Source organism: Girardinichthys multiradiatus, chromosome 8 (genome assembly GCF_021462225.1).
Source record: "Girardinichthys multiradiatus isolate DD_20200921_A chromosome 8, DD_fGirMul_XY1, whole genome shotgun sequence".
In the NCBI taxonomy this organism is placed as follows: domain Eukaryota; kingdom Metazoa; phylum Chordata; class Actinopteri; order Cyprinodontiformes; family Goodeidae; genus Girardinichthys; species Girardinichthys multiradiatus.
In genome coordinates, this window is record NC_061801.1 from 18,011,505 (window position 1) to 18,037,145 (window position 25,641).

A 25,641-nucleotide genomic window follows, 5' to 3' on the forward strand; every position below is an offset into this window, starting at 1 on the left:
CCATTAACCCTGAGTGACACAAAGGTTTTTGTGATGACATTCATATTCTAAGAAAAAAGGGCCAAAAATCTGAAATTTCACAAGGGTATGTACAGGTCCATCTCAAAATATTAGCATATTGTGATAAAGTTCATTATTTTCCATAATGTAACGATGAAAATTTAACATTCATATATTTTAGATTCATTGCACACTAACTGAAATATTTCAGGTCTTTTATTGTCTTAATACAGATGATTTTGGCATACAGCTCATGAAAACCCAAAATTCCTATCTCACAAAATTAGCATATTTCATCCAACCAATAAAAGAAAAGTGTTTTTAATACAAAAAACGTCAACCTTCAAATAATCATGTACAGTTATGCACTCAATACTTGGTCGGGAATCCTTTGGCAGAAATGACTGCTTCAATGCGGCGTGGCATGGAGGCAATCAGCCTGTGGCACTGCTGAGGTCTTATGGAGGCCCAGGATGCTTCGTATAGCGGCCTTTAGCTCATCCAGAGTGTTGGGTCTTGAGTCTCTCAACGTTCTCTTCACAATATCCCACAGATTCTCTATGGGGTTCAGGTCAGGAGAGTTGGCAGGCCAATTGAGCACAGTGATACCATGGTCAGTAAACCATTTACCAGTGGTTTTGGCACTGTGAGCAGGTGCCAGGTCGTGCTGAAAAATGAAATCTTCATCTCCATAAAGCTTTTCAGCAGATGGAAGCATGAAGTGCTCCAAAATCTCCTGATAGCTAGCTGCATTGACCCTGCCCTTGATAAAACACAGTGGACCAACACCAGCAGCTGACACGGCACCCCAGACCATCACTGACTGTGGGTACTTGACACTGGACTTCTGGCATTTTGGCATTTCCTTCTCCCCAGTCTTCCTCCAGACTCTGGCACCTTGATTTCCAAATGACATGCAGAATTTGCTTTCATCTGAAAAAAGTACTTTGGACCACTGAGCAACAGTCCAGTGCTGCTTCTCTGTAGCCCAGGTCAGGCGCTTCTGCCGCTGTTTCTGGTTCAAAAGTGGCTTGACCTGGGGAATGCGGCACCTGTAGCCCATTTCCTGCACACGCCTGTGCATGGTGGCTCTGGATGTTTCTACTCCAGACTCAGTCCACTGCTTCCGCAGGTCCCCCAAGGTCTGGAATCGGCCCTTCTCCACAATCTTCCTCAGGGTCCGGTCACCTCTTCTCGTTGTGCAGCGTTTTCTGCCACACTTTTTCCTTCCCACAGACTTCCCACTGAGGTGCCTTGATACAGCACTCTGGGAACAGCCTATTCATTCAGAAATGTCTTTATGTGTCTTACCCTCTTGCTTGAGGGTGTCAATAGTGGCCTTCTGGACAGCAGTCAGGTCGGCAGTCTTACCCATGATTGGGGTTTTGAGTGATGAACCAGGCTGGGAGTTTTAAAGGCCTCAGGAATCTTTTGCAGGTGTTTAGAGTTAACTCGTTGATTCAGATGATTAGGTTCATAGCTCGTTTAGAGACCCTTTTAATGATATGCTAATTTTGTGAGATAGGAATTTTGGGTTTTCATGAGCTGTATGCCAAAATCATCCGTATTAAGACAATAAAAGACCTGAAATATTTCAGTTAGTGTGCAATGAATCTAAAATATATGAATGTTAAATTTTCATCATGACATTATGGAAAATAATGAACTTTATCACAATATGCTAATTTTTTGAGAAGGACCTGTATACTTATGAGCACAACTGTACTTGTTCACTGTTACTTAATGCCTTTATGGTTTATAATTGTCAGAATGTTGTCATGTGCATAGAAGCCAAGATCCTATTATGATTAGATTTGAAGTATTTGGAGATGCATATCAGTTTTATGTGACAGAAAACTGATTGAAGCTATGAGGGCTCTGTGCTCCTCGTTTTTCTAAGCTTCTTGGTAAGTGAAAATATGGTAGATTTACCAGAAGCTTTCTGACACACACACAAATGACATCAAATATTTTTGCTATGACAGCTTTCTTCATATTCATTTTACATTCATGTTATATCTGCAAGTGCCAAATAAATTCCCAGACAAAACCCCAGGTTTAATTTAAAATTTTAATTAGACATCCCTTCAAAAAGCAAATGAATAGTTTCCTGTGCTGTTAAATTCCTCACTAAGTATCAAAGTATGTGTACTTTATCACATTTTCCTCATACCAGTAGGTGTGAACTCCTATGAATAATTTATGGTGGCTCTGTGGCTGACTTAGAATTACAAAGCTGTAATGACAAGAATTGAATAAAAAGGTTTGCTTACCTGAAGTTGTGCATGAACTGTTTGAACTTATCCGCTCGTCTCGACAGCGGTACAATAATATTAATCAGAATATTGGATGTGTCCATCCTTTCATTTTTGACCTTCATCAGGGGTCCGTAGGGTCGGAAAAGGACTAGACGTCTGAATTCATGACTCGCCTCCCCTCTGAAGGACAGCTCATACAGTGTCCCTTTGTCCCTCTCTGTACGAGTGATACCTACCAGATAGAAGATACAGAGCTGAACTTATGACCAGTCAAGCATAAATGCATGATAGTTATGTATGTCAGTCGTTTCCGTAACAGTTCTTCATCTTATTGTTAATAATAAAACTAAGCAATACAAATTTCTGAAAAAAGATTATTCCTTTGACTGTTAATAGTAATCCTATAGCAACTTTTGGATAAAAGTAAAAAAAAAAAGTTTTTTGTTCAATACCGTTTCAGTGGTTTAACCTACTGATAGTGTGTCTGCTTTTATGTATTTAAAATTCGTAAAAATCTTTATAATATATTATCAATATGCAATCAAATCCATGGCAAATTTAGGCTGAAAGTAATCTGTTAATCTGTTGCCAACATATTTTCTGGTTGTAGTTCTCACTTGAATATCATAGCGAGGTAAGAAGGCCTTTCAACCTCAAAAGACTTGCAGCTCATCCCTAAAGATAAATCATCAAAATAGCAGTGGCAGTGTCAAATACTGTAAAGCAATTATAAGAAGGCTTTGCTTGCTGTAATGCAAAGAAGAATGTGAAACCATTTAAGAATATGTCAGATTTTTATCATTTATATACATGACCATTTATTGCCATAACTCAGCAAAATAATCAGAAGAAATAAACTGATAAGCTTAGGCCAAGTACATTTGTACAACATAGTTTGTTTTCAGGTGCAAAGTGGAAGTACACTGAGAGAAAATGCCAACATATAGATACAACATGAAGTACAGGTTAACAAAATGACAAAACGACCCAAAACTCTTGATTTGTCATGGTATTTGGTTTTGTTTACTTTACCTTGCTTTTATAACCTTTTTTTCTTGTTTTATGTCAACTTCTGTTTCAGTTCTATTTCAGATCTATTATAAGATCTATTATATGTTTACATTTGAGTCTTCGTAAGCACACAAGCTATGACACAATAAGATACCAGTGTGCCCAGGATAATATATTTTTATTGTAACAAGGCTTCATGTCAATAAATCTTATATCACTAGACAGGCTGTGCAGTTCCCTTTAGGTAACACCACATTTATTGGAAAATGTATTTGTGAGTTGAACAGCAGAGTTCAGTATATGGGTTGGCCCATGACAAACCTGCCAAATCCTCTTTGTCAATGAACAGCAGCTTATTCTGCTATTGACTTTTTGCAGGGTCATTTATTGGATGGGGTGATTGAGCTTCAAATAAGTAAGTTACACTAAAAATTAAACAAATTATTCATTTGACAACCAGGGGGCTTCAGTGGTGCATGGGAGAACCATACACAACCACAACAACCTCCCACCTATCATACATTCCGGTCAACAGCTTGGTCACACACTAATGCGGGACAGCATCCCAATCCTCAACCAACATTTGTGTTAAGTCAGTCAGTTTGTTTTTTGTTGGACCCAAGCCTATCCCAGAAGTGCTCAATCGAATGGAGGTCAGGAATGCAGTTCAGTCCCAAAGACTAGTGATATGGGATTGCTACTGGTTGCAGAATCTCATCTATGTATTGAGATTGCCTCAAATAATGACAAGTGACAGGGTTTTTGTTATGGGTGCAATCCACATACTCAACTCTGCTGCTCAAGCCACAAATGCATTTCCTTACAAATGTGGCACCATTTAAAGAGAGATACACAGGATTTTCAAATGTATGTTTTATTGACCAAAACAAATAACAGACCCAAAACAAATACCCTTCCCATTTTCTTAATAAAACAAAAACTGTAAAGAAACACAGTCTTGCATTATGACTAAAACTTCACCCATCATACTGACGTGTTTTGCTTTTGGGTTTTTTTTCCAGGATACAAAACTAATGAGGACTCATGAGATATTGTCCATTCACTCTGCTGTTTTCGGGCCAAGTGCCATAACAACATGCAACACAGAGGCACTCTTAGACAGAAAGGCTATTTTTGTCATCTGGACTAACATTCCTGTTCCAGGATTTACGTCAGCTGCTTTCCCAGGAGGAAAGTTGTTTTCCAGTTTTTCTGCCATTACAAAGATTTTTACTTGCCAGCTGACCTGGTGAGGTCACTTTGCATAGAAAGAAAAAGGTAAACCTAATAAAGAAAAACGAGAAGTGGGACCAGACAGACAGAAGTGAATCAGATTGGAAGAAAGAGGATGGGTCAGTGAAAAATGTCAGATCTTTGAATATAGAATAGAGAGCAGACCAGTAACAAATGGAGGACCACTTGAAAATGACAGATAAAAAGAGCAGTCAAATAGAAGGCTTTCTGTGATTGACAGCCTGATAGCAGCCTGAATTAAATAGTGTTCAATTGGCGAGCTTCCTGTGATAGCTCGTTTTCCAGAGGGACATGATGAGCTTTCATTTAGTGCATTAGCTGAACAATTTAGGCTAAAAGCCTTCCCTTCCAGTCTTCTGTCTAAGAGCATTTTTCTGTCTCATTCTGAGGACTTAGTGGCTATATGGCTGATTTTGCCAAACTTTATTGCTTGTGTTTAGTTTCCACTCACTGGTTAGTTTGTTAATGCAGCTTTAAATCTCTGGAAAATGCCGATGCCAATCTCTTCATCCTTGCTGGCTTTAAATTAGATAAGAGCTGCTTGGTCAAGATGTAACACAACTGATGGGTATTGAGAAAAATTAAAATACCACTAGCAGAGAACTACCAAGTCACAATGAGCAGGCAGCACATACATAGAGACTATTATGGTAATGCACACAGATTTAAACTGGCGGTGAATTTGATGACTTCGTGCTTGACCTTGGCCTTTCTGATCAGTGAACACATTCAACACAAGTGCTACCAGGTCACGCTGACAACAACACTCTTCAGTGTTGAAGTTGTTACCGAGTAAACAAGACTCAGTTGGCAATTTTCAGGATCACTAAGGTGTTAAAAAATGAAGTGAGAATAACAAAAAAGTGTAAGAAAATACTAAAAACTGGAAGTTGGGCTTCAGCAGATAACAGGTAGCCAAATATGTCACAAAAAAGAAAATTTGTTTTATTTATTTTTTTATCAGTCCAGTTCTATCTGTTATGGAGCATGCTGTTTTATCGGAAGTTTTTGCAGTGTTTTAGGAAACCTCGGAGTTTGGAACGGATTAGACAAGAGATTCTTTCAGAATGATAACCTTGAGTAACAATACCAAAAATGCAGAAAAATGGTTGAATTTGAAAATGTCTATGATTGGACTGAACTGAATATATATTTCTGTATGTAAATTAGATCTCTAATTTTGGGCTTAACTGTAGCTGACAATAGCATGTTTTTCCCCTCAGCAGCACGTGGGGGAGAAAACTTCCAATCACTCCAGGACGTTCTCTGGTGTCTCTTTAAAAGGACTAAAATGTAGGAACAGTAATGAAAAATTTACCTCAATTTACCTTACTAAAAGTAATCGGCCCCTGGCTAGTTTTAGTTAAGGTAAGAGTATACCAACTATACACAAGAAAAACAATACAGGGGACTGATATTTATAGGCAGTACTGACAACTTCACAAGTCTCACTAATGGTGCTAATTGCTAATTTAAGATACTAAAGACAGTTTAGAATGTCTTATTTCAAATAAGTGTTTTGAAAGAGTTGTAGAATCCCGGTTAAAGTCATATCTGTATCACAGACTGCTCACATGCACACACACACAGATTCATGCAAGCACTCCCACACACACATATTTATACACTTCCAGTTTGAATGAAGAGCAGCTGTGCTCATGTGGTTTTGATCAGAGCTGAGCTGAGCTGAGCAAACTAAGGGGATATCCTGGCAGTGCTTCTGCACAAGCACATTCAGATTTATGACCTTCCAGGAATATACAGTGCCAGTTAGAGGGAAAAAGGCAAAAGAGTTGTAGTGCTAAGATGCATCCTGAGTGATCTGAAACAACAGATGTAATTTCCTCTAGTACATGTGTGTAAGGGCGCTCAGGGTGGACTGAGGATATATTCAGTTCCAATTGCTCAGCTTGTCCCGTGGCACTTGAGCCATGTTCTTACAGAGTGAATGCCGCTCTACCCACGGGGCACAATGAAAGACCCCCTACTTCCGCTGACGTTACTCCATTCATGCCGCTGAGTTTTCACAAGGACGCTTTTGTTTTTGAGCAAAAAACCCAGTAAAAACCAGAGCACCCAAACTAACAGGATGCATCATGCATAGAAATCTTTCTCCTTGTCTTTTATGTTAATTCCTGCAGTGACATTAAAGAAAGCAGCTATGAGTGCAGCAACAAAGCTCTCAGAAGTGTCCTGTTGATAAGGGCTATTAATGCACATATTTTTGCTGACTGAGAGGCTGCTCCACACTGATTACTGTCCTGATGATACCCCAAAGAGTCATATCAGGTCTAATATTATCTCAATGTTCTTATGTTAATCATAAAGTGACCCACCAATTTGACCTAAAAATACTGCAGAACCCATTGTGTCCTAATTAAAGCAACATTACTGTTTTTAAGTGCAATGCTTTGTCATGCTATGGCAGAACCTTGGATATTTTCTGAGCACAAGAAATTCAGAGTAGACAAAAAAAAAAATCTGTCATAAATGATCTCTGCAGGGATTTAGATTTTGGTCATCCCGTTATCATAAAGGTAACCTGGCTGTGTTGAAAATTGCTCTGTACTATGTTTTTTGGGTGCACTGCACAGCCAGTACTGTATAAAAAATTGCATTAAAAATAATCATGTTTGGTTGCACCTCAAAAGGTGCAATGGAGACATTACCAACATAGAATCTACAGTTTATGGTAAGAAAATATAACCAGCCTTAAGTTTACCAGCCTTTACCTTCAGATACTGGTTCAGTATAAAAAAAGCTGCACTTTGTGGAATATTGGTCCACAGGGGTCCACTTTACAACATTGCAAATCAATTTTTTTAAGCTTATTTTACATCTCTCATCTTGCTCTTTTTATACACACAAACAAGGCGCATTTAATTTTACACCACAAACCAGACTGAAATATAGTATTCTCAATTGACTTTCTGACCATAGGATAGGATACATTTTACAGTAAGTGGTGTTGCTACTAATGAAAATGAAATAAATATACTTTACAAATTGTATTGAGCAAGCTGCTTCTGCCTGTAAGACTGAATGACCTACTTCCTTAGGTAACATGATGCTTTAATTCATGGAAAGGCATTTAAAACTAAATGCAAAAACAAAGTCAATCCTAAGGTTACCATATCTTTTAAAATTTGCTTAATAGTGTAATGTAGCAGCAAAATATAATTAAAAAAATACTTTTTTAAAGACTTAATGTTAATGTGTTAAATTGACACTTAGACTGAATATGTGAGTTTCAGAGTTGCAATTACAGGGCCTCGAAATATCATTATTCCCTTTGAATTTTTTTCTTGTTTTGTGATTGTAGAACTACAACATTTCACGCATTTTATTGGGTTTCTATATGAAGAATCAGCACAATGTAAGATTCTTTTAACAAAGAAATATGTAAAAAATATGGTATGGATTTGTATTGCATGCTCGTAGCAGGGATGCTGGTCAGAAGTCATAAGATGGATGGAGTAAAATACAGAGTAACTCTTTAAGGAACGTTGTTAGCGAATTTAAAAGACTGGGGCAGAGGTTCACTTGCAGGACAAAGACACTAAGCATACACTCATAACTACCATTGATTGGTGTAGATCAAAGCATATTCATATGTTATGATGGCCCAGTCAAAGTCTAGACCTAAATCCAATTGATAATCTGTGGCAAGACTTGAACACTGATGTACACAAATGACAATGACATTCCAATATGCATTAGAATGTTATGTTTAAAATGTATATATAGCTCTGAAGTGAGAGGAAAATAATGCACGGTTTTCAATAACATTAAAGTTTGTGGTCATACATGACAAAATGTGAAAAGGTTAATGGGACGTTTCTTTTGCAAGGAAATATTAACATCATTATAGGAGGCAGAGTGCAGCTTACCTTCTATAAAGTCAGACGGTGTGTAGACTTTGCTTGTTTGAGTCTTTTCTGCTGGGACTCTGTTGTCCTGCTGTGATGAGGGTGTGTTGAGACTGTACAGAGCCATCTCCAGTACCTCTCCCAGCTCATCTCGCTTGTCTTTCCTCACAGGTTTCTCCTCAGGATGGCGCGTGAGCCCCATTTCCAGTTGGTACACCCTTTGCAGGGTGAAGCTTTCAAAAGGAACCACAGTGTACTCATTGGGCAACCTAGTGCCAGAGGTCACCTCAGCCTTCAACAACTGAGCTCTAAGGAACTCCTGCAAGTCGGACTGCTGGCTCTTGGCTCCCTGAACCTCTCCAAAGCCACCCCCTTGTGATTCAGTGCCCTCATTCTGCCCCTCTGCTACTCCGTTTGCAGCTGTTTTCAGGCTCTCCTGCACTCTTTTTAGCTGCAGACTGCGTTCCTGCAAGTCCTCCTTCAGTTGAGCAATCTGTTTCTTTAAGGAGGAGATGTAGAGGCGATGCTGCTCCTCACGCTCTTTTAAGAGCTTCTGGTAGGAGTGCCCTGCTGGAGGACCCCCACTTTGGGCAATATCTCCAGCTCCTCTTGTCCCGCTGGGCCCTGCTCCGATCATGGGCCCTGTACCTCCAAGGCTTGGGTGATTGGAGCCTCCATGGGGTAACACGTGACTTAGCGGAGCGCTATCTGAATGTGGAGGGCTACATGTCATCAGATAGAGGAGTGAGAGGGAGCAGCAGAGGAGCACCAGCAGACCCCCAACGCGAGACACCCAAGTTAGCAGTCCGCGCCTCAACATTACTGGTATGTAGCATCAAAACTCACACTCTCAGAAATATCATGTAACCTCACACACTCTAGCCTCAATCAAAACAATCCAATTCCGATGATGTTCCATGACTTAGTAAGGAGACGGGCGACTGAGCAGCCTGACGTCATTTATTCTGAATTAGGTCACTGCCTCTCAGCTCCCTGTTTCTGTAAATTATTTCAGCACAAATGAATGAGTCAATACTTGTACAGAAAAAAAAAACTTTTCCTTCTTGCTGGTCCACTTTGCTTCATTGGCTGCTGGAAGACTCCATTCCAGACATCGTTAGTCGTCCGTCAGTCATATGTGACTCATCTGTTTGCATTTACTCCGACTCTCACACTCTTTCCACATGGTCGTCTTTCTGTCTGGCTGTATCTGGGAATGACACAACGGTCAGCTGCACGAGCCTGGGTAAAGCTGGCTGATGCATGGAGACAAAAATCTAACGTTTTAACGGGAATGTAAATCCTTTCTGTGGTCAGTGGCGCCGTTTCATCTTGGTTTCCTGACAGAGGAGACAAGAGACAGAAACAGTCATGTTACCTTTAAAATGTTACAAATCAGAATCCTCTTCAGCCTCTTTGACACACTGGTTTAAGGGTGGCAAAAAGTGCTAATTATGTATTCTTTCAGGGCTACAACTTTGTGAAAACAAAGTTGTTAGAGATGTGTCTTAATTTGAGGTGGAAACCAGGGAAGTACTGTACATGTACACAGCCACAGTCCTGTTATGGATGTCAGGGCATATCAAGGTTTCAACAAGTTACGATTTCAACAAGATATGGTTTCAAAATGGCTTAAATGTTTCTCTATGTCATCCTCACAGTTTAAAGTTCTTGAGATGGCAGAAAAAGCACTGGAGTGACTGGAGTTTTCTCTGGCTGTATGGGGCAACCTGATGATGAACCCTTGCACAATGCTTGCCACTGGTTGTTTGGAAATAATTCAGGTCATGCAAACACAAAGTCGTTTTGTCAAAATCCACCTAAAACCCTTTTCCCCTATTTCTGAAGGTTGAGATTTTATTGAGTATTCTTATTAAAAAGCACATCACGTGAGACTTACAGTATATCAAAATTATGTGTTTATAACAGGAGTCAGTGTGACCAAATTAGTTGTGAGGGTAAAGAATGTAGGCCCATCTGTAAATCTCCTTTTCTATACACTCTGAAAAAGAGGGGATGACAACTCCTGGCCAGGTTTTATACATCTGGCCTTTAAAATGACTGATAAATGGAGCATTTAAAGAGATTTGCAAAATGTATATAGGGTCAAATCTCATAGATTATGGTAACCCTGTTTTACAACTGCAGTCAGCATGGTACAAGCAGTCAACGGCAGGCTGGCTACCTGAGCTAATTGTCAGCTTGTTGTATGCCCAGTGTTACGCTATAAAGTGCGGAAGAGCAAAAATGTATAATACTCTGAACAATAGGCAATTGAAATTTACCACTGGAGTTAACAGATGTTTATTTTATGTTTTTGCTGAAGTCTACGTATAAAACTAGACTGTAATTATTCATATTTTTTAAAGTAGCAGGTAGTAGTTCCAATTTGTATCTCCGTTTATAAAGAAGGCAATTAAGTCCCACATTTATGTTAAATGTGATTCTTTGGTATTTTGGTTATCAAATAATAAAAGTATATTGCCATGCCTTAGTGTATGAGATTTTACCTTATTCATTTATTTGTTTCAGTAAATGTTCTTTCTGCTTCCTTATGCAGCCTTTAACCTCTAATTTGGGATATTTTGTTCATTTTTAAATTATAAAGCTTATTTAAAATTACTTTCATAGTTTAGGATTCTAGCAGTTCTTTTTGAAAACACTTTGTTAATTAACTATTCTGTGGACTGCTTATAGCTTTTTCTGCAGACATTTTTAGTCCCTTTTGTGGATAAAGCATACAAAATCATTTTGACTACCATATTTTAATCAAAATGATTTTGCATTTGGTTGCTAATTTGGTTGCATTTGGTAAATTTAGTAATGGATTGGCCAAAAAGCTAACCTTTCAACAATATCATAAGAAAACAAAACAACTGAATCAAGACACGTTATGATCCTCGTTTAAAAATAATGAGGCCTCTGTTAAAATAAAAGCTTTTTAAAGTTGGATTCTACCAGCAGTTGTTAATGTGCTAAAACATAGAACTGAGAGTATACAGAATTAAAATGAAAGGACTCCGAAATAATTTCTCCTTAATTAAAATTACCATTGTGGGAGGAAAAATGTTGTTGAGGAAAGCAAAAATCTGTATTTTATTTTTTTAAACTCAGTGTTCCAGTTTAAAAAGCCATTAGACGGTCGACATGCACATTATTAAACCAATGCATGAGTAACATGAACATCTGTTAAATAATTATTACTGAACAGCATATATACACCAAAGGCTTGGAGCTGAAGTTATATATCAAGCAAGCTTTCTTCATTTGAGCCGTTTGCAGCAAAATGATACACGTGCAGGTCTTTGGAATTATAAATGAAACTTTTTGTCTTATTTAGATGCCTTACTAAATTCAAAAAGTAGACAAAGATGAATCAAAATGAATAAGCTATATGTAACAAAAACTAAGCACAGCTTGATGAACTAACCTTAGCAGCACTTACCATCCATTAGGATGCAACTTTATGTGAATTTAGGCTGCTAACTGAGGCCTGTAGAGTTGGAGAGTTAGCTCTTTTTTTATTTTATAAAAAAAAAACATGCTGTAAAATCTCACTTTAAAATAAATGACCTTAAATTGATTGGGAACGATAAAATAAGCCTTCACAGATTTATGGGCAGGAACAATTGCTGCTTTCGTGTTCGATAAATAGCAGTGTGGAATCTGTTGTTAATTTTTGCATTTTGTTAAATCCAAATAATTTTATTCTGTCTTGATACATAAAACCCAATAATTTAAAGAGGATGTAATCTCTTTGAGGATGACTATATAATAAATGTGCAAGATGGTGATATGTATATTTAGCAGTGCAAATGTGGATCTTGTGTGTGAATGCATAATCAAATTTTTGTTGGAAGGTGTTTTAGTATTTGAGTAACTGTACACATCGGTAAATGCGTGTCTGTATCAGTCTCTGTCCCTCTTGACTCCCCACACAGTCAGCTCTTTGACCCAACTGCCTGAAGCCTTAGAAAATGAAAGGATTAGTATGTGGTGGAGGTGAATACTGAACTATGCTCCGACACATGGAGTGATCAGGAAACACAGGGCGTCTCTCCAGCAGGACCTCCCTAGCTGACTCAAAAATGTTTGAGGAGAAGGTGATGAGGGAGAAGTGGGCGAGTCTGTGGTGGAGTGGGAGAGAGCCTTCTGAGACACAGAATCATCCTCAACTATAGGAAAACCCTCATGATATCATTATGAAGCCATTAATAATTAAATACAGAATGAAGTCAAACATAGCTTAATGAGGCATGCAATTTGGTTTGCAGCTGGTACTAATAACTTCCCTAATTTCTGTGTTTTCTTTTTGTTTTTTTAAGGATTTCATCACTTGTGTCATCCCAACAGTGTTTTAATCTAACATTCAGTTTTCAATTACCAATGGTAAAAACTAGATTTAAGAGGTTAAACCAGGTCACATTTAACTTCCTAATAACTAACTGTGAAGCAGCAGCCAGCAACAGATTTATCTCAGCATAGAGACTTTCCCCACGTGATTCATTTTTATTGCAGTCAATGGGCAATTTTCTGTCAAGTGACCAATACACAAAAAATCTCAGTACAAAAAAACTGATAAAAAAAAACAAAAACTGAGCTCCAGCACCAGACAGTTGACTGAGGAAATAAATCCTAGGTACGTTTTTCCTTGTATCAGACATTTATATCACCTTGAGTGAAGCAATCAGTTGGTTTTGCAAAGATATGAGCGAAAGATTCGTTGCTAGAAAGAAGGCTAGTAAGATTTACGAGCAGACTCACAGTCAAGCCACCGAGTCTCCCTGGAATGAATGAGCTGATTCAGCCCTTGTTATTTGACTCCTCCTGAGGATAGGCATTACTGCAGCGCAGCAACACTGGCTGCTAAATAATCATGCTTGATTTCATTGGTGGTGGGATGCCTGCTCAGGCGTTTGTGATTTCCTGCTCCTTCCCATGTACAGTGCTGTAAAAATGCCCCCCCCCCCCCCCCCCCCCCTATCTTTTCTGTTTTTGTTTTTTGGCCACACTTTAATGTTTCAGAACTAACAAACTTCAATATCAGACAATGATAACAAGAGTAAATATAAAATGCAGTGTTGTAATAATAATTTCATTTACTAAGTGGGAAAAAGGCCAAACAATTTTCTCCTTTAGGATGTTCTGGTAGAGCAGAGCTCATGTTTGATCAAATAAAACTGTTCTCCACAAAATAGTTTTCCTATAGTCTTTGTGATCATCAAAATGTTTTCACAAATTTCTTCAATGGGAGACTGATAAAGAGACCTTGTTTGTGGTTTAACACTATACCTCTTCAATAGATCCCATTTTTTTCCAGTCTCTTCCAACTGAGGCGAGTGAGGTTTGAAGGGCTTTGGATGTTGTTCTGGGTTCTACTGGGAACTCCAGCATCAGCTGTCAATGCACTCTGGGGACAAATTTTAGTATTCCAGACACTCTTGGGAAGATTCACTGTTGTTTCGTGTTTTCTCCATTTGTGACTCTTGCGCTGGTTAGCTGCTGCCCCAAATCATTAGAAATTACTAGAAATGTAACCCTTACCAGACAGATAGATGTCAAAAAAATTGTTTCTCAGCTGTTTTGCAATTTCCTCATACTGAGGCCTGAAGTGTTGCTTTTGAGATGTTTTACCTACTTCATGGTGTTAGACAGGATGTGTTTAGGTGATTGCTTTATTCTACAGGTCTGGCAGTTATCAACCCTGAGTGTGGATAGTGAAATCAACTAAAATATATGGTTAAATCAAAGTCAATTCATGATTAACACGGGACACAATCTCATTTTAACAAAATGCCAGAATGGTTTGGATAGCTTTTTATTAACCACATAAATAAATAATCATTTAAAACCCCCTTTTGTATTTGCTTAGGTTATCTTTGTCTGATATCAACATTTGTTTGGTGATCTGAATATTTGTTTTCACAAAAGAAATTAGGAAAACTTTTCTTTCATTTTGTGAGCTGAATGTATAGAAAACCCAGACTTGGCCTTTGATTTCACAGTCCTTCGGAAGTATTAAAGAAACATAGCTCTTGAATATGTTGAACCTTCCTGGTTTTCAAACACAAACAGACAAAGTACACAGTTTTATACATGGTGTAAACAGTTTATGAGCTGTAACAGAAGAATGGTCAGATTATACCTTAAAAATGACATTTAAATACAGTCAGTCAGTCATTTTCTACCGCTTATTCAATAGTGGGTCGCGGGGAAGCTGGTGCCTATCTCCAGCAGTCTACGTGCGAGAGGCGGGGTACACCCTGGACAGGTCACCAGTCCTTCGCAGGGCAACACACAAACAACCAAGCACACACTCATTCATACACCTAAGGGCAATTTAGAGTGACCAATTAACCTATTAACAGGCATGTCTTTGGACGGTGAGAACCCACGCATGCACGGGGAGAACATGCAAACGCCATGCATTAAGACCCCCGGCCGGGAATCGAACCCAGGACCTTCTTGCTGCAAGGCAACAGTGCTACCAACTGCCCACAATTATTACAAATTTAACACACTATAATTACGAATAACTTGTCTACTGACTATGTAAAGTGCCCTGAGATAACTCTGGCGGTGAAGTTGCCCAAAACTAAATTGAACCAAGCCAAATTATTGATGATGCTATAGCAGACAGAAATAGGACGTTAATTGTGAAGACCACAGCTGTTTACCACTTGCTGGAATTCAGACAACTGCAGCAGTGCAGATACTACAGGATGCACTCTCTTTATGAAAGCAGGGTGAATTTCAACATATCACAGCATGCTTTAAGCTCAGCTCAGGCTCTGATAGTAGGTAGTTAGGGAAGGACAAAGCTTTTTAAATAGTTATAAGTAGTTTTTATTAGTTTGGTCTTAATTGAAACACTAATCTTATACACTATTTGAATTTTGCCCTGCGATGGACTGGCGACCTGTCAGTCGATCTGTCAGTCTGCTGAAGATGGGCACCAGCTTCCCCGCGACCCACCATGGAAGAAGCGGTATAGAATATGACTGACTGACTATTTGAATTTATACACTTTAAAAATATTCAAAAATCAAAATAAGGTGTGTAAGGATATCTCATGGCATAAAACTTTGCTATAATAAAACACGCTATTTTCTTATTAGAGTAACATCTTGTGAGGTGCTATATTAAGGCATTATGAGTCCCAAATATAAAAGGTGAGTGTTTTGAACATGACATCCACAATCCATGTTTGAGACTCCCATTTAAAGCTGCAGTAGGTAACTTTTGTAAAAACAATAGACAGACAGGTCAAACCTCGACTGAATCATTCAACAATAATTGCACATTCTTTATAAACATTTGGACGTTGACAACCTTGTGAAAACAAAAAGAGGATTGTTTGTTTTCTCAAAACACTGTTAAAATCTCTCCTATTCTTGATCTTGTGAACCCAGTACCATGTATCGTCTTATGAGCTTCTTTCTTTACACCCCCAATCAGTGAACATCCCTACTAGTCACATCAAGTTTAAATCTTAATATGGGCTTGCTGATGTTTTTATGATCAAAATGTTACACAATTCTGAACAGCATCTCTTGTTTAAATAATTTGATTAATGTCCATATCAGTGCTGCCATCCTTTAGAAGTGTTTTAAATGTATCCATTATGGCGATATAATTTATTTTGCAACATTAGCTAGAAGTCCTGAAACATATCCAGACATTAATTAGGATTGTTAAGGATGGAAAATGTTTTGTTTGTTTAATGCGTTAGTGGATATTACATTTTTTTCCTCATCAGCATTGCATATTATGTTGTTATTATCATTGTATTATGTGGTGCAATGTGGTTGCTGACTTATTTTAATCAGATTTTCCACTTGGAGGGCAGTTTCTTAATGTGCTTTGAAAACTTTGCTAGTCATTTCAGAGATCTAAGAACCCAAGATTTAAAATAAAATAGAAAATCTGCTCTTTTTCCAAGCAGAAAAAAAAAATATTTTACTGTATGAATTAAGACTTGTAAAATGATCCATAATCTCCTGCTCTGGATAAACCAATACTTTACAGACTGCTTTGAATCATTTTATAGCACACTCTTTCCCCTTCAGCTAATCTCATAGTAGGCCTGATATGAAATCTGCACAACACTTCCTGTTTTCTCTCTTTGTAGAGTAGTGAATTTCCCCTCTAAGACCCTGCACCGAGCAGGAATGACACTTGATTACAGTTTCCTGCTGTTTCAGTGCTTACTGTTTATGCAGCTTTAATAAAAAAAAAACAGCTTGCCTAAATCTAATGGAGCTAAATATGACATATCCTTTACTGTATACGGAAACTGTATACACACACTGGTTTATTTACCAAAACAGCAACGAGGCAGAGGATACATTGCTCTGCTTCCTGAAATGACAAAAAACAGGCTGTCATAAAGAAAATTAAATATAAGAAAGAATAATTTAGTATTTGGTGACCAGTGATGTTTTCAGCTCCAGACCACTACATCCTCTACATTAGCTTTTTCGTCTTTTATGCAGGAGCTTCCTCCCAACTGGGGCTTTGCCAGCATCCATGAACAGATATACAGGTCCTTCTCAAAATATTAGCATATTGTGATAAAGTTCATTATTTTCCATAATGTCTTTTATTGTTTTAATACGGATGATTTTGGCATACAGCTCATGAAAACCCAAAATTCCTATCTCACAAAATTAGCATATCATTAAAAGGGTCTCTAAACGAGCTATGAACCTAATCATCTGAATCAACGAGTTAACTCTAAACACCTGCAAAAGATTCCTGAGGCCTTTAAAACTCCCAGCCTGGTTCATCACTCAAAACCCCAATCATGGGTAAGACTGCCGACCTGACTGCTGTCCAGAAGGCCACTATTGACACCCTCAAGCAAGAGGGTAAGACAGAAAGAAATTTCTGAACGAATAGGCTGTTCCCAGAGAGCTGTATCAAGGCACCTCAGTGGGAAGTCTGTGGGAAGGAAAAAGTGTGGCAGAAAACGCTGCACAACGAGAAGAGGTGACCGGACCCTGAGGAAGATTGTGGAGAAGGGCCGATTCCAGACCTTGGGGGACCTGCGGAAGCAGTGGACTGAGTCTGGAGTAGAAACATCCAGAGCCACCGTGCACAGGCGTGTGCAGGAAATGGGCTACAGGTGCCGCATTCCCCAGGTCAAGCCACTTGTGAACCAGAAACAGCGGCAGAAGCGCCTGACCTGGGCTACAGAGAAGCAGCATTGGACTGTTGCTCAGTGGTCCAAAGTACTTTTTTCGGATGAAAGCAAATTCTGCATGTCATTCGGAAATCAAGGTGCCAGAGTCTGGAGGAAGACTGGGGAGAAGGAAATGCCAAAATGCCAGAAGTCCAGTGTCAAGTACCCACAGTCAGTGATGGTCTGGGGTGCCGTATCAGCTGCTGGTGTTGGTCCACTGTGTTTTATCAAGGGCAGGGTCAATGCAGCTAGCTATCAGGAGATTTTGGAGCACTTCATGCTTCCATCTGCTGAAAAGCTTTATGGAGATGAAGATTTCATTTTTCAGCACGACCTGGCACCTGCTCACAGTGCCAAACCACTGGTAAATGGTTTACTGACCATGGTATCACTGTGCTCAATTGGCCTGCCAACTCTCCTGACCTGAACCCCATAGAGAATCTGTGGGATATTGTGAAGAGAACGTTGAGAGACTCAAGACCCAACACTCTGGATGAGCTAAAGGCCGCTATCGAAGCATCCTGGGCCTCCATAAGACCTCAGCAGTGCCACAGGCTGATTGCCTCCATGCCACGCCGCATTGAAGCAGTCATTTCTGCCAAAGGATTCCCGACCAAGTATTGAGTGCATAACTGTACATGATTATTTGAAGGTTGACGTTTTTTGTATTAAAAACACTTTTCTTTTATTGGTCGGATGAAATATGCTAATTTTGTGAGATAGGAATTTTGGGTTTTCATGAGCTGTATGCCACAATCATCCGTATTAAGACAATAAAAGACCTGAAATATTTCAGTTAGTGTGCAATGAATCTAAAATATATGAATATTAAATTTTCATCATTACATTATGGAAAATAATGAACTTTATCACAATATGCTAATATTTTGAGAAGGACCTGTAATTAATTTGCAGCAAATGTACTACCCATACTCTAAAGAAAACATTTCAAATAATGGTGCATATCTTTCAGAAAGTGTGCCAGGAAGAGAAGAGAGTGAGTGCTGCATGAAGGGCCAGTGTTGCACAGGTCTGCTCTCAGAAACAGTTCTCTGTCCCACTTCTGTTTGACAGTAACACCAGCACAGCAGAAATCCCACACAGGTGACAGGTTATCTCTTTATGTATGTTCGTCTGTGTTCTACAGAGCTACCTTTGAATGTTTTAGTCATCTGACAAACAAGCTTTCGCTCTCTCAATTGACTCAGACCAGCTGCTGGATTCAAAGAGCACACTAGTTTTGCTCTCTGCTGGTATTAAATTAATTCAAGATGGCTTTTTAGGGATAAATATATTGAAAGTGTGATCAAGGGTAGAAATGGTAAAAAAAAAAAAAAGGAGGAGAAAAGTGCAGACGGGACACTTCTCATCTACTTTTAGGATTTTTAAAATATTTAGCCGTTGACTGTTGATGTTATAGCTCGTTTTCCATGACAACAGCAGTGCATGGTGAAGAGGTTCCAGGTAGCTCCTTTGGTTTTTGTTTGCCATCTTATAGATTTCTTATCTAACCCTTTTACTTATTATGAATGAAGACAGACACAAAGGTTTCCCTGACTGCCCTGTCTTATAATTGTGGTGGCCAGACCATTTTATTGTTTGAATTAGGTAAGGTCTGTCAAACAAATTAAGTCAATAAAGTCAGTTGGGTAACATGAGGAATTTATTTTCCGCTTTTGTAGAGCAAATCTGACCTGATACTGAAACTGTGAGTTTCACCCAAACATCTCAGCTTCTCAACCTGCACTTGAGTAGGAACCAACACCCTCCATCCTCATCTTTATCTTAGATCAGGTCATGGGATTAACAGGTCTGGGGAGGGAAACCCAGAAATTCCTAAGCACAGCTCCTTCTATAAATCCCAAGGTATTTCTAGTCCCTCCAGGAAGTTCTGGGTCTGACACAGGGGCACCTCCCAATGCGAAGTGCCTGGGAGACCTCAGAAGGGAAGACTTCTTTATTAGATGCTGGAACCACCTCAAGTGACTCCTTTCTATGCCCCAGAGCAACAGCTTTACCCAGATGGCAGAGCTTCTCACCCCATCTCCCAGGCCGACTCCAGCCACCTTTCAGAGAAGCTCTTTTTAACAGAAAGTCATTACTTTGGAGAAACAAATAGTGTAAAAACCTTTAAAAGAACTACGTAATAACAATTTTATAAAAATTTATTTTTGTGGGATTGACTTTAAAGACAATTGTGCCTATAATGACATTATGACAAAAAAAGGGAAAATAAAAGTTAAGTATTTGCAAATTGGAAAGCAAAACTCGATTTTCCTTTAGAATAACCGGCTATTCCTAAAACCAGGTATAGTCATTTAACCAGAATAAAAGTGTATTGTATCTTGAGCACTTGTCTGGTTATATTTGTTTTGAAAAATGCTAATCATCTGATTATTGCTTCCCTACAATCACTATAGTAGTATCTAAAGCTCCAACCTGTAACATAACTAGAGACGCACTGATCTGACTTTTGTTGGTTGAAACCGATTTCAGCTTTTTTGGCAAAATCCGAATTGGCAAGTCTGACCTGCCTATTCCAATTTTATCTGATGGCTTTATTTATGATTTTTTCTTTCTAAAGACTATAACATTACAGAACAAATGTGCCACAGGTCATTTGATAGAGGAAGAGGCTTTAAATCCAACAAAACAAAATTTAAGAAAGACCATACCTTTATCTGACTATTTATTAAACTCAGTAAAGCATGTTGAATACAGTACATGCTGTTGGTTGATACTTTTATAAACAAAAAATTAGGAGTTCATATTTGTGATGGCTTTAATAAATTGGAAAAAAAATATTTTTAAGGATGTTGATCAAGATACAATTGGTCAATTCTGATCTCTGACTGAAGGACGGGTTTATCTCTAAATAAAACCAGTTTTTATACATGTTGGTGTCTCTGATAATGTTTAACAGACTAAGCGTTGTGGAGCAGTAAAGTAAGTAGAGCACCACCTCCCACTGGCCAGAACAGTGGATAGTTAGTGTAGAGACTCAACGTGAACTGATGGACAAAGAAAGTTATCCGAAACCACAATTGACACAACTTACCCTGTTGCAGACATGTTTGGACATTTTAGCCAAAATGTAACTTCTATTTTACTTTAACTGTGAACACAGCTTGCTTTCATAATGCATGAAGCATCTAGAAAACCTTAAGATTGCATGTTGTGGTGCAGCTATGCTTTTGCTGTTAACTGCCATTTCCTAATTACATAATGGCCTGGAGAAACAACTTCCTGAAAGGTCTGCGCCATCTTCTTTTCGTCTTTTTTTACTCCCCATCAGAGGGGATCAGCTATTTACCTCCTTAAAACCAGATGCCACATGTACCATTTTTAAGGATAGTTAAGGTCTGGATAAGTTCATTTTTGAAGCTGGGATTTTCTAATGAAGAAAAATACCCAGACCGGACATAATTATTAGTTTGATCTCGATTAAGATTTTTGCATTAATTCCTCAGGATGCAATTTTTAACTTATATATTTAGAAAAGCTGCATATAACGTTTTCTTTTTTGTTCTCCACAAAATATGCCTTCCCTCAGTCTCACAATAGTATCAATAATGCATGTTTGAGCTCCTATGATCAACTCTGTCTGTGTCCCTGCAGCTCAGACTGTGTTGTTCATTTGTTACAGGTCAAGGAAGTTAATGTGTTCATGTACATGTTGGCCTCAGTGAATGTCAAGGTTTCTCCCCAGACGAATGTCAGAACATGCCTAGCGGCTACAGCTCAGTAAAAATCTAAAAACAGCCAACATGCAGGAGGGAAGCAGAAAGATTAATTAAGATAAAATAAAATAAAAAGAGGCTGGTAAGAACGTCATCTACCCACAGACCACTTGATGGGGAACTATTTACCGAGTAGATTAGATCAATGGAACAAGGAGTGAAGAGAAGGGAGTCTATAGCAACTGCGAGGGACAGAAGAGAGAAAGGTTTTGTTTGATGTTTCTCATCCCCTCAGGTGATTCTCCCTCTCATTCATTACAGGCTGGTTTTCCCAGAACCACCCTGTCAAAGCACCATCTGGTAAAGACTTGGAAAAAAAATTCAGCAATTCTTTTTCTCTTACAAATACATGCTGCTAAGATTTAACAACCTTTGTCAGTCTTGCTTTCTTCCAGTGGGTCTTCTTCACAGTCAGAGTAGAAACGAGAAACTTTTATGTTCCCCTGAGAACAATGAAATTGCTGTTGCATACTTTTTTGTGTATAGCATTTGGTGGAAATAAGTCATGGCTCCTTCACTAGTAAGAAGATATACAAAGGTTTAAAAAGGTTACAGAGTCAAAACGTCCAACATTTTCCATCACAATGCACTTCAATTTAAACCCCTTGTGATGAGATGCCATAGAACCAGCTTGAGAGACCGGAGGAGTTTTTCCCAGAAGTATGAATGGGTGGTCATGGTGTCGAAGCTAAAGGAGCGCCACCCATCACCATTTTTAAAGGAAACTATGATTTAAATATACACCTGGCAAGCTGTGAGTTACAGATCTGTGAAGCAGCTGACTGCAGGTTTTACCAGAGCAGATAGCCCAATCAGCCAGCTAATAAAGAGAAGGAAAGCAAAAAGGTATAATATTCTGTCCAATAAGCCCTTAAAAACTGCAACAAAATTTTCAGTTTAATATTTTTGCTGAAGTCTCTTACAATACAAAAAATAAATGTTACAGAAATGGATATACATCATAAAAGTAGTAATTAATGTATTATTTTAGCAGCAGTATATTATATGCTTTTCTGTTTCAAATAAAAAGGAATTAGATCATGTTACACAATTTTGTATAAACATTTTGGAGTAGAAACATAAAACTATGGTATTTTTCCTTAAACTTATGGTACAGTGAGAATCTCACACCAACCATATCTACTTTCTGCTTGTGGAAAATATTCTCCATGAAGTCTCCAGTTGAACAAGTGAGTGACGTAATACCGCCAGATATGCAACTGCTATGTCTGAAAGGGACAAAAAGTCAATTCTGTGAATAGCTTTCAATATGGAATACCAGGCAGCTGGAGAACTTGACAATTTGTCTCCTATTGTTTGTTGAATGTAAACAGATATGTGGAAGTGAGTGAAGGAACCATTTTTACACTCATGCTCACCACTGGTAAAAAAAACAACAAAAAAAACATAAAATCTCCAGCACTCTAGAGAAAACTTTAGCTGACTTTTTAAGGCAGTTAGTTGCACTGGATTTTGTTTAGGGTTATCAGAGTAAAGAGGGCTGAATGCATGCCTTACTTTACACATTTTTTGTAAAACAATTCTGAAAACCATATACCCTTTTTTCTCTCCCTTCACAAGTTTTGTACTACTTTATGTTGATCTATCAAATGAAATCCAAGCAAAATAATTTTGACGTGTGTCTGTAACATGACACAATGTGAAAAATGAACTGTACCTTTTTAATTGTTAAAATGATTATGTTGTTATAGTATGTATTGTCTCCGAGGCCCCTAGGAGTAAGTAATTTATCTCATTTAAAGACGTTGAGAAGGAGATTCTTGCCTTCATTTCTTCTTAAACCCCCATTAATAAAGTGGGAGTTCACTGATGCTGGTTTGAGGACGGATGCTTGCAGTAGCTTTTCTACATTAGAAATGTACCACAGTGTCAGGAAGTAGTACTGGAAGTGGTGGAGAGCACCACCTCCCACTGGCCAGTACAGCGGGTGGTTATTGTAGAGATTGAATGTGAACTGGTGGACAAGCACAGCTGAACAAGGAGTCATTTCTCAGGGAGTGATCTTCCTGCTGCTTGTGTCGGTATTTGCTAATTTTTGTTTTTTGTGACCCACCTAACTACTGTAAGTCATTGAAGCCGATAATGCATTTCATTGCATCGTATGCATTGGAACTTTGAAGCAACATGTCCATTATGAAAGGCTGCAAAGTACCATGTTTTTGACCGATTTAATTAGATATTAGAAGTGCAAATCCATTTATTATAACAGACATCACCACTTGTAATGTACATGTAGGCCATTTTGGATTTTGAGACCAGGGTTGAAAGTATCCTTAAATTTGTCAAGTAGAAATTCAATTAAACAGCTTAAACTCCTTGTTGTTCTACTAAAACCATTCCTGAACCATTTTTTTTTTTGTTGTGCAGCAGGATGCATTATCCTGTATGATGGATGGTAGAATCAAAAGTTTCCTAGCAGAATATTGCTCAAGCATCCCAGCATTACATAATGCATTCTAGTGCCATGTGTTCCCCAGGTAAGCAACATATAGCACATGTAAATTATCACAACTGGTCCCCTTTCTCCATTGCATCGGAAGTCCAGCTCTGATTGTTGGTGCTTTCTGTGGTGGACAAGGGTCAGCATGGATACCCGACTGATCTGGAACTATTCAGGTCTACGCAACAAATGGTAATGCCCTGTGTTCAGGCACATTTCTGCTTTTACTTCTCTCAGCATCTGAGCCTTGGTTCCTCATAATTTGTTACTAGTTCCTCACTGTTCTTTCCTTGTACCACTTTTGACAAAATACTGACTAGGGCTACACAAATAAACTGCAACATATCATTGCAGTATCATAAATATTGCAATTACTGAATGCAATAATTGTTGTTTAATGTATTCCTGGTGTCATGAGTTTACACGTGGCATGCCAATGCAATACTCAGCCTGTAAGATGGAGTCTTAGTGCAGTAGATGCCAACACCTGACACAGATTACAGTGCCCAAAATGCTAAAGGTCCTAGATAATGCTGAAAACACACACACAAAAGGACATTTGGAGATGCTTTGACACAGTAGTCTGAAAATCATAATTTGGCCCATGTCAAACTCACTCAAATCCTTACACCGGGCCCTTGTTCCTGCTTTTAACAAATACACTTTGAGAAGAAAATGTTCACTTATTGCCTGATATACCACCCACTAACAGGTGCCATGATGAAGAGATAATCAGTTATTTACTTCAGATGTAAGGGGTCATAATGTTATGCCTGATCAGAGTACACCCTATCTCGCTTACCTAGAACAAAATTTTATTGTTTATGAAATGTATGTGTTTACTGGTATCTGACATACATTCACCTATGGGCATCTGCTTCATTATTTCTTAGTTTTGGGCATAAAGCAGGATTTGTACACAAACATAAATAAATCACTTTGATCCCTGCACAAAACAAGTGTTTCAAACATGAACACAAAAATTGATTCCAAAGCCTCCAGGGATAAAACATCTATTCATGGCACACGAATGTCGATCTGGTTCCACAGATCAATAATAAAAAGGCAGCCCTAATCTTGATTTACAATGTGCTGGAAAACAAAATACAGCGTGGAATGGTGAAATAAATAGACTAAGTCCAAAAGAACACAATGAAAACCACATTCCAATTGTTTAATCCCTGAATAGTTACGTGATAAATCTTAGTTTGTACAGTGAGACACTCCCTGTATGTCATGTATACTTTATGGTTGTTGACAATGTTTTACATGTGAAACGCTATAAATAACTGACAATAGAGATGGAAAGAAAGCAAAGAGCAAAGATTGACACAAAATAAATAAATGAACCTGTAACAACTAACTGCCCATGCCTCTTAACCTGCAGCCAACCACAATGACTATTGCAACTCCTGCCACAGCTCAACTCAAATATCTTGTAAACATGCAGAGAATTATTCATTTTAATACTGGTCTTTATTTCTGATATGTTTCTGGTATCTTAATCTAGCCTGTTTGCACACAAAGGCATGCACTTTTCGATATCACCTGAAATTTTGATATTTTCAACAGACCCAACAACTTTCTGTAGTTGATACTTGAAGCATATTAATACAAATGAAACTGTCACACAACCCGAGGGTTATATTGTTCAGTGCAGCTGATAAATTCTCTGTTTAATTCATATGACCTTAATAAACTCGCTTCATCTAACCAAGGGAAAGATATGATTTTGTTAAAGGTAATTCATCATTTTTTTATTGCAGGGAAGTCTATAGTATCTGTAAAATGCCACTGAAGTCCTGCATGACAGTGTTATCTGATCTATGAAACGCGAGAATGCACGTAGTCTGCATGGCAAGGG

At 38.4% G+C, this 25,641-nt stretch overlaps 1 protein-coding gene across 2 annotated transcripts in view; it reads right to left on the reverse strand.

Moving 5' to 3' along the window:
- Positions 1-25,641, reverse strand: part of csgalnact1a (chondroitin sulfate N-acetylgalactosaminyltransferase 1a) — a 71,351-nt gene that overhangs the window by 44,806 nt on the left and 904 nt on the right. For both annotated transcript variants that reach the window (XR_007039342.1, XM_047372902.1), the window contains exons 2-3: positions 8,414-9,732; positions 2,274-2,490 (exon numbers count right to left, since the gene is read on the reverse strand). Coding sequence is in view for 1 of the 2 variants with exons in the window: in XM_047372902.1 (XP_047228858.1) it covers positions 2,274-2,490; positions 8,414-9,212 (1,016 nt within the window). In the remaining variant the exon portion in view is untranslated. The remainder of the gene's footprint in view (positions 1-2,273; positions 2,491-8,413; positions 9,733-25,641) is intronic.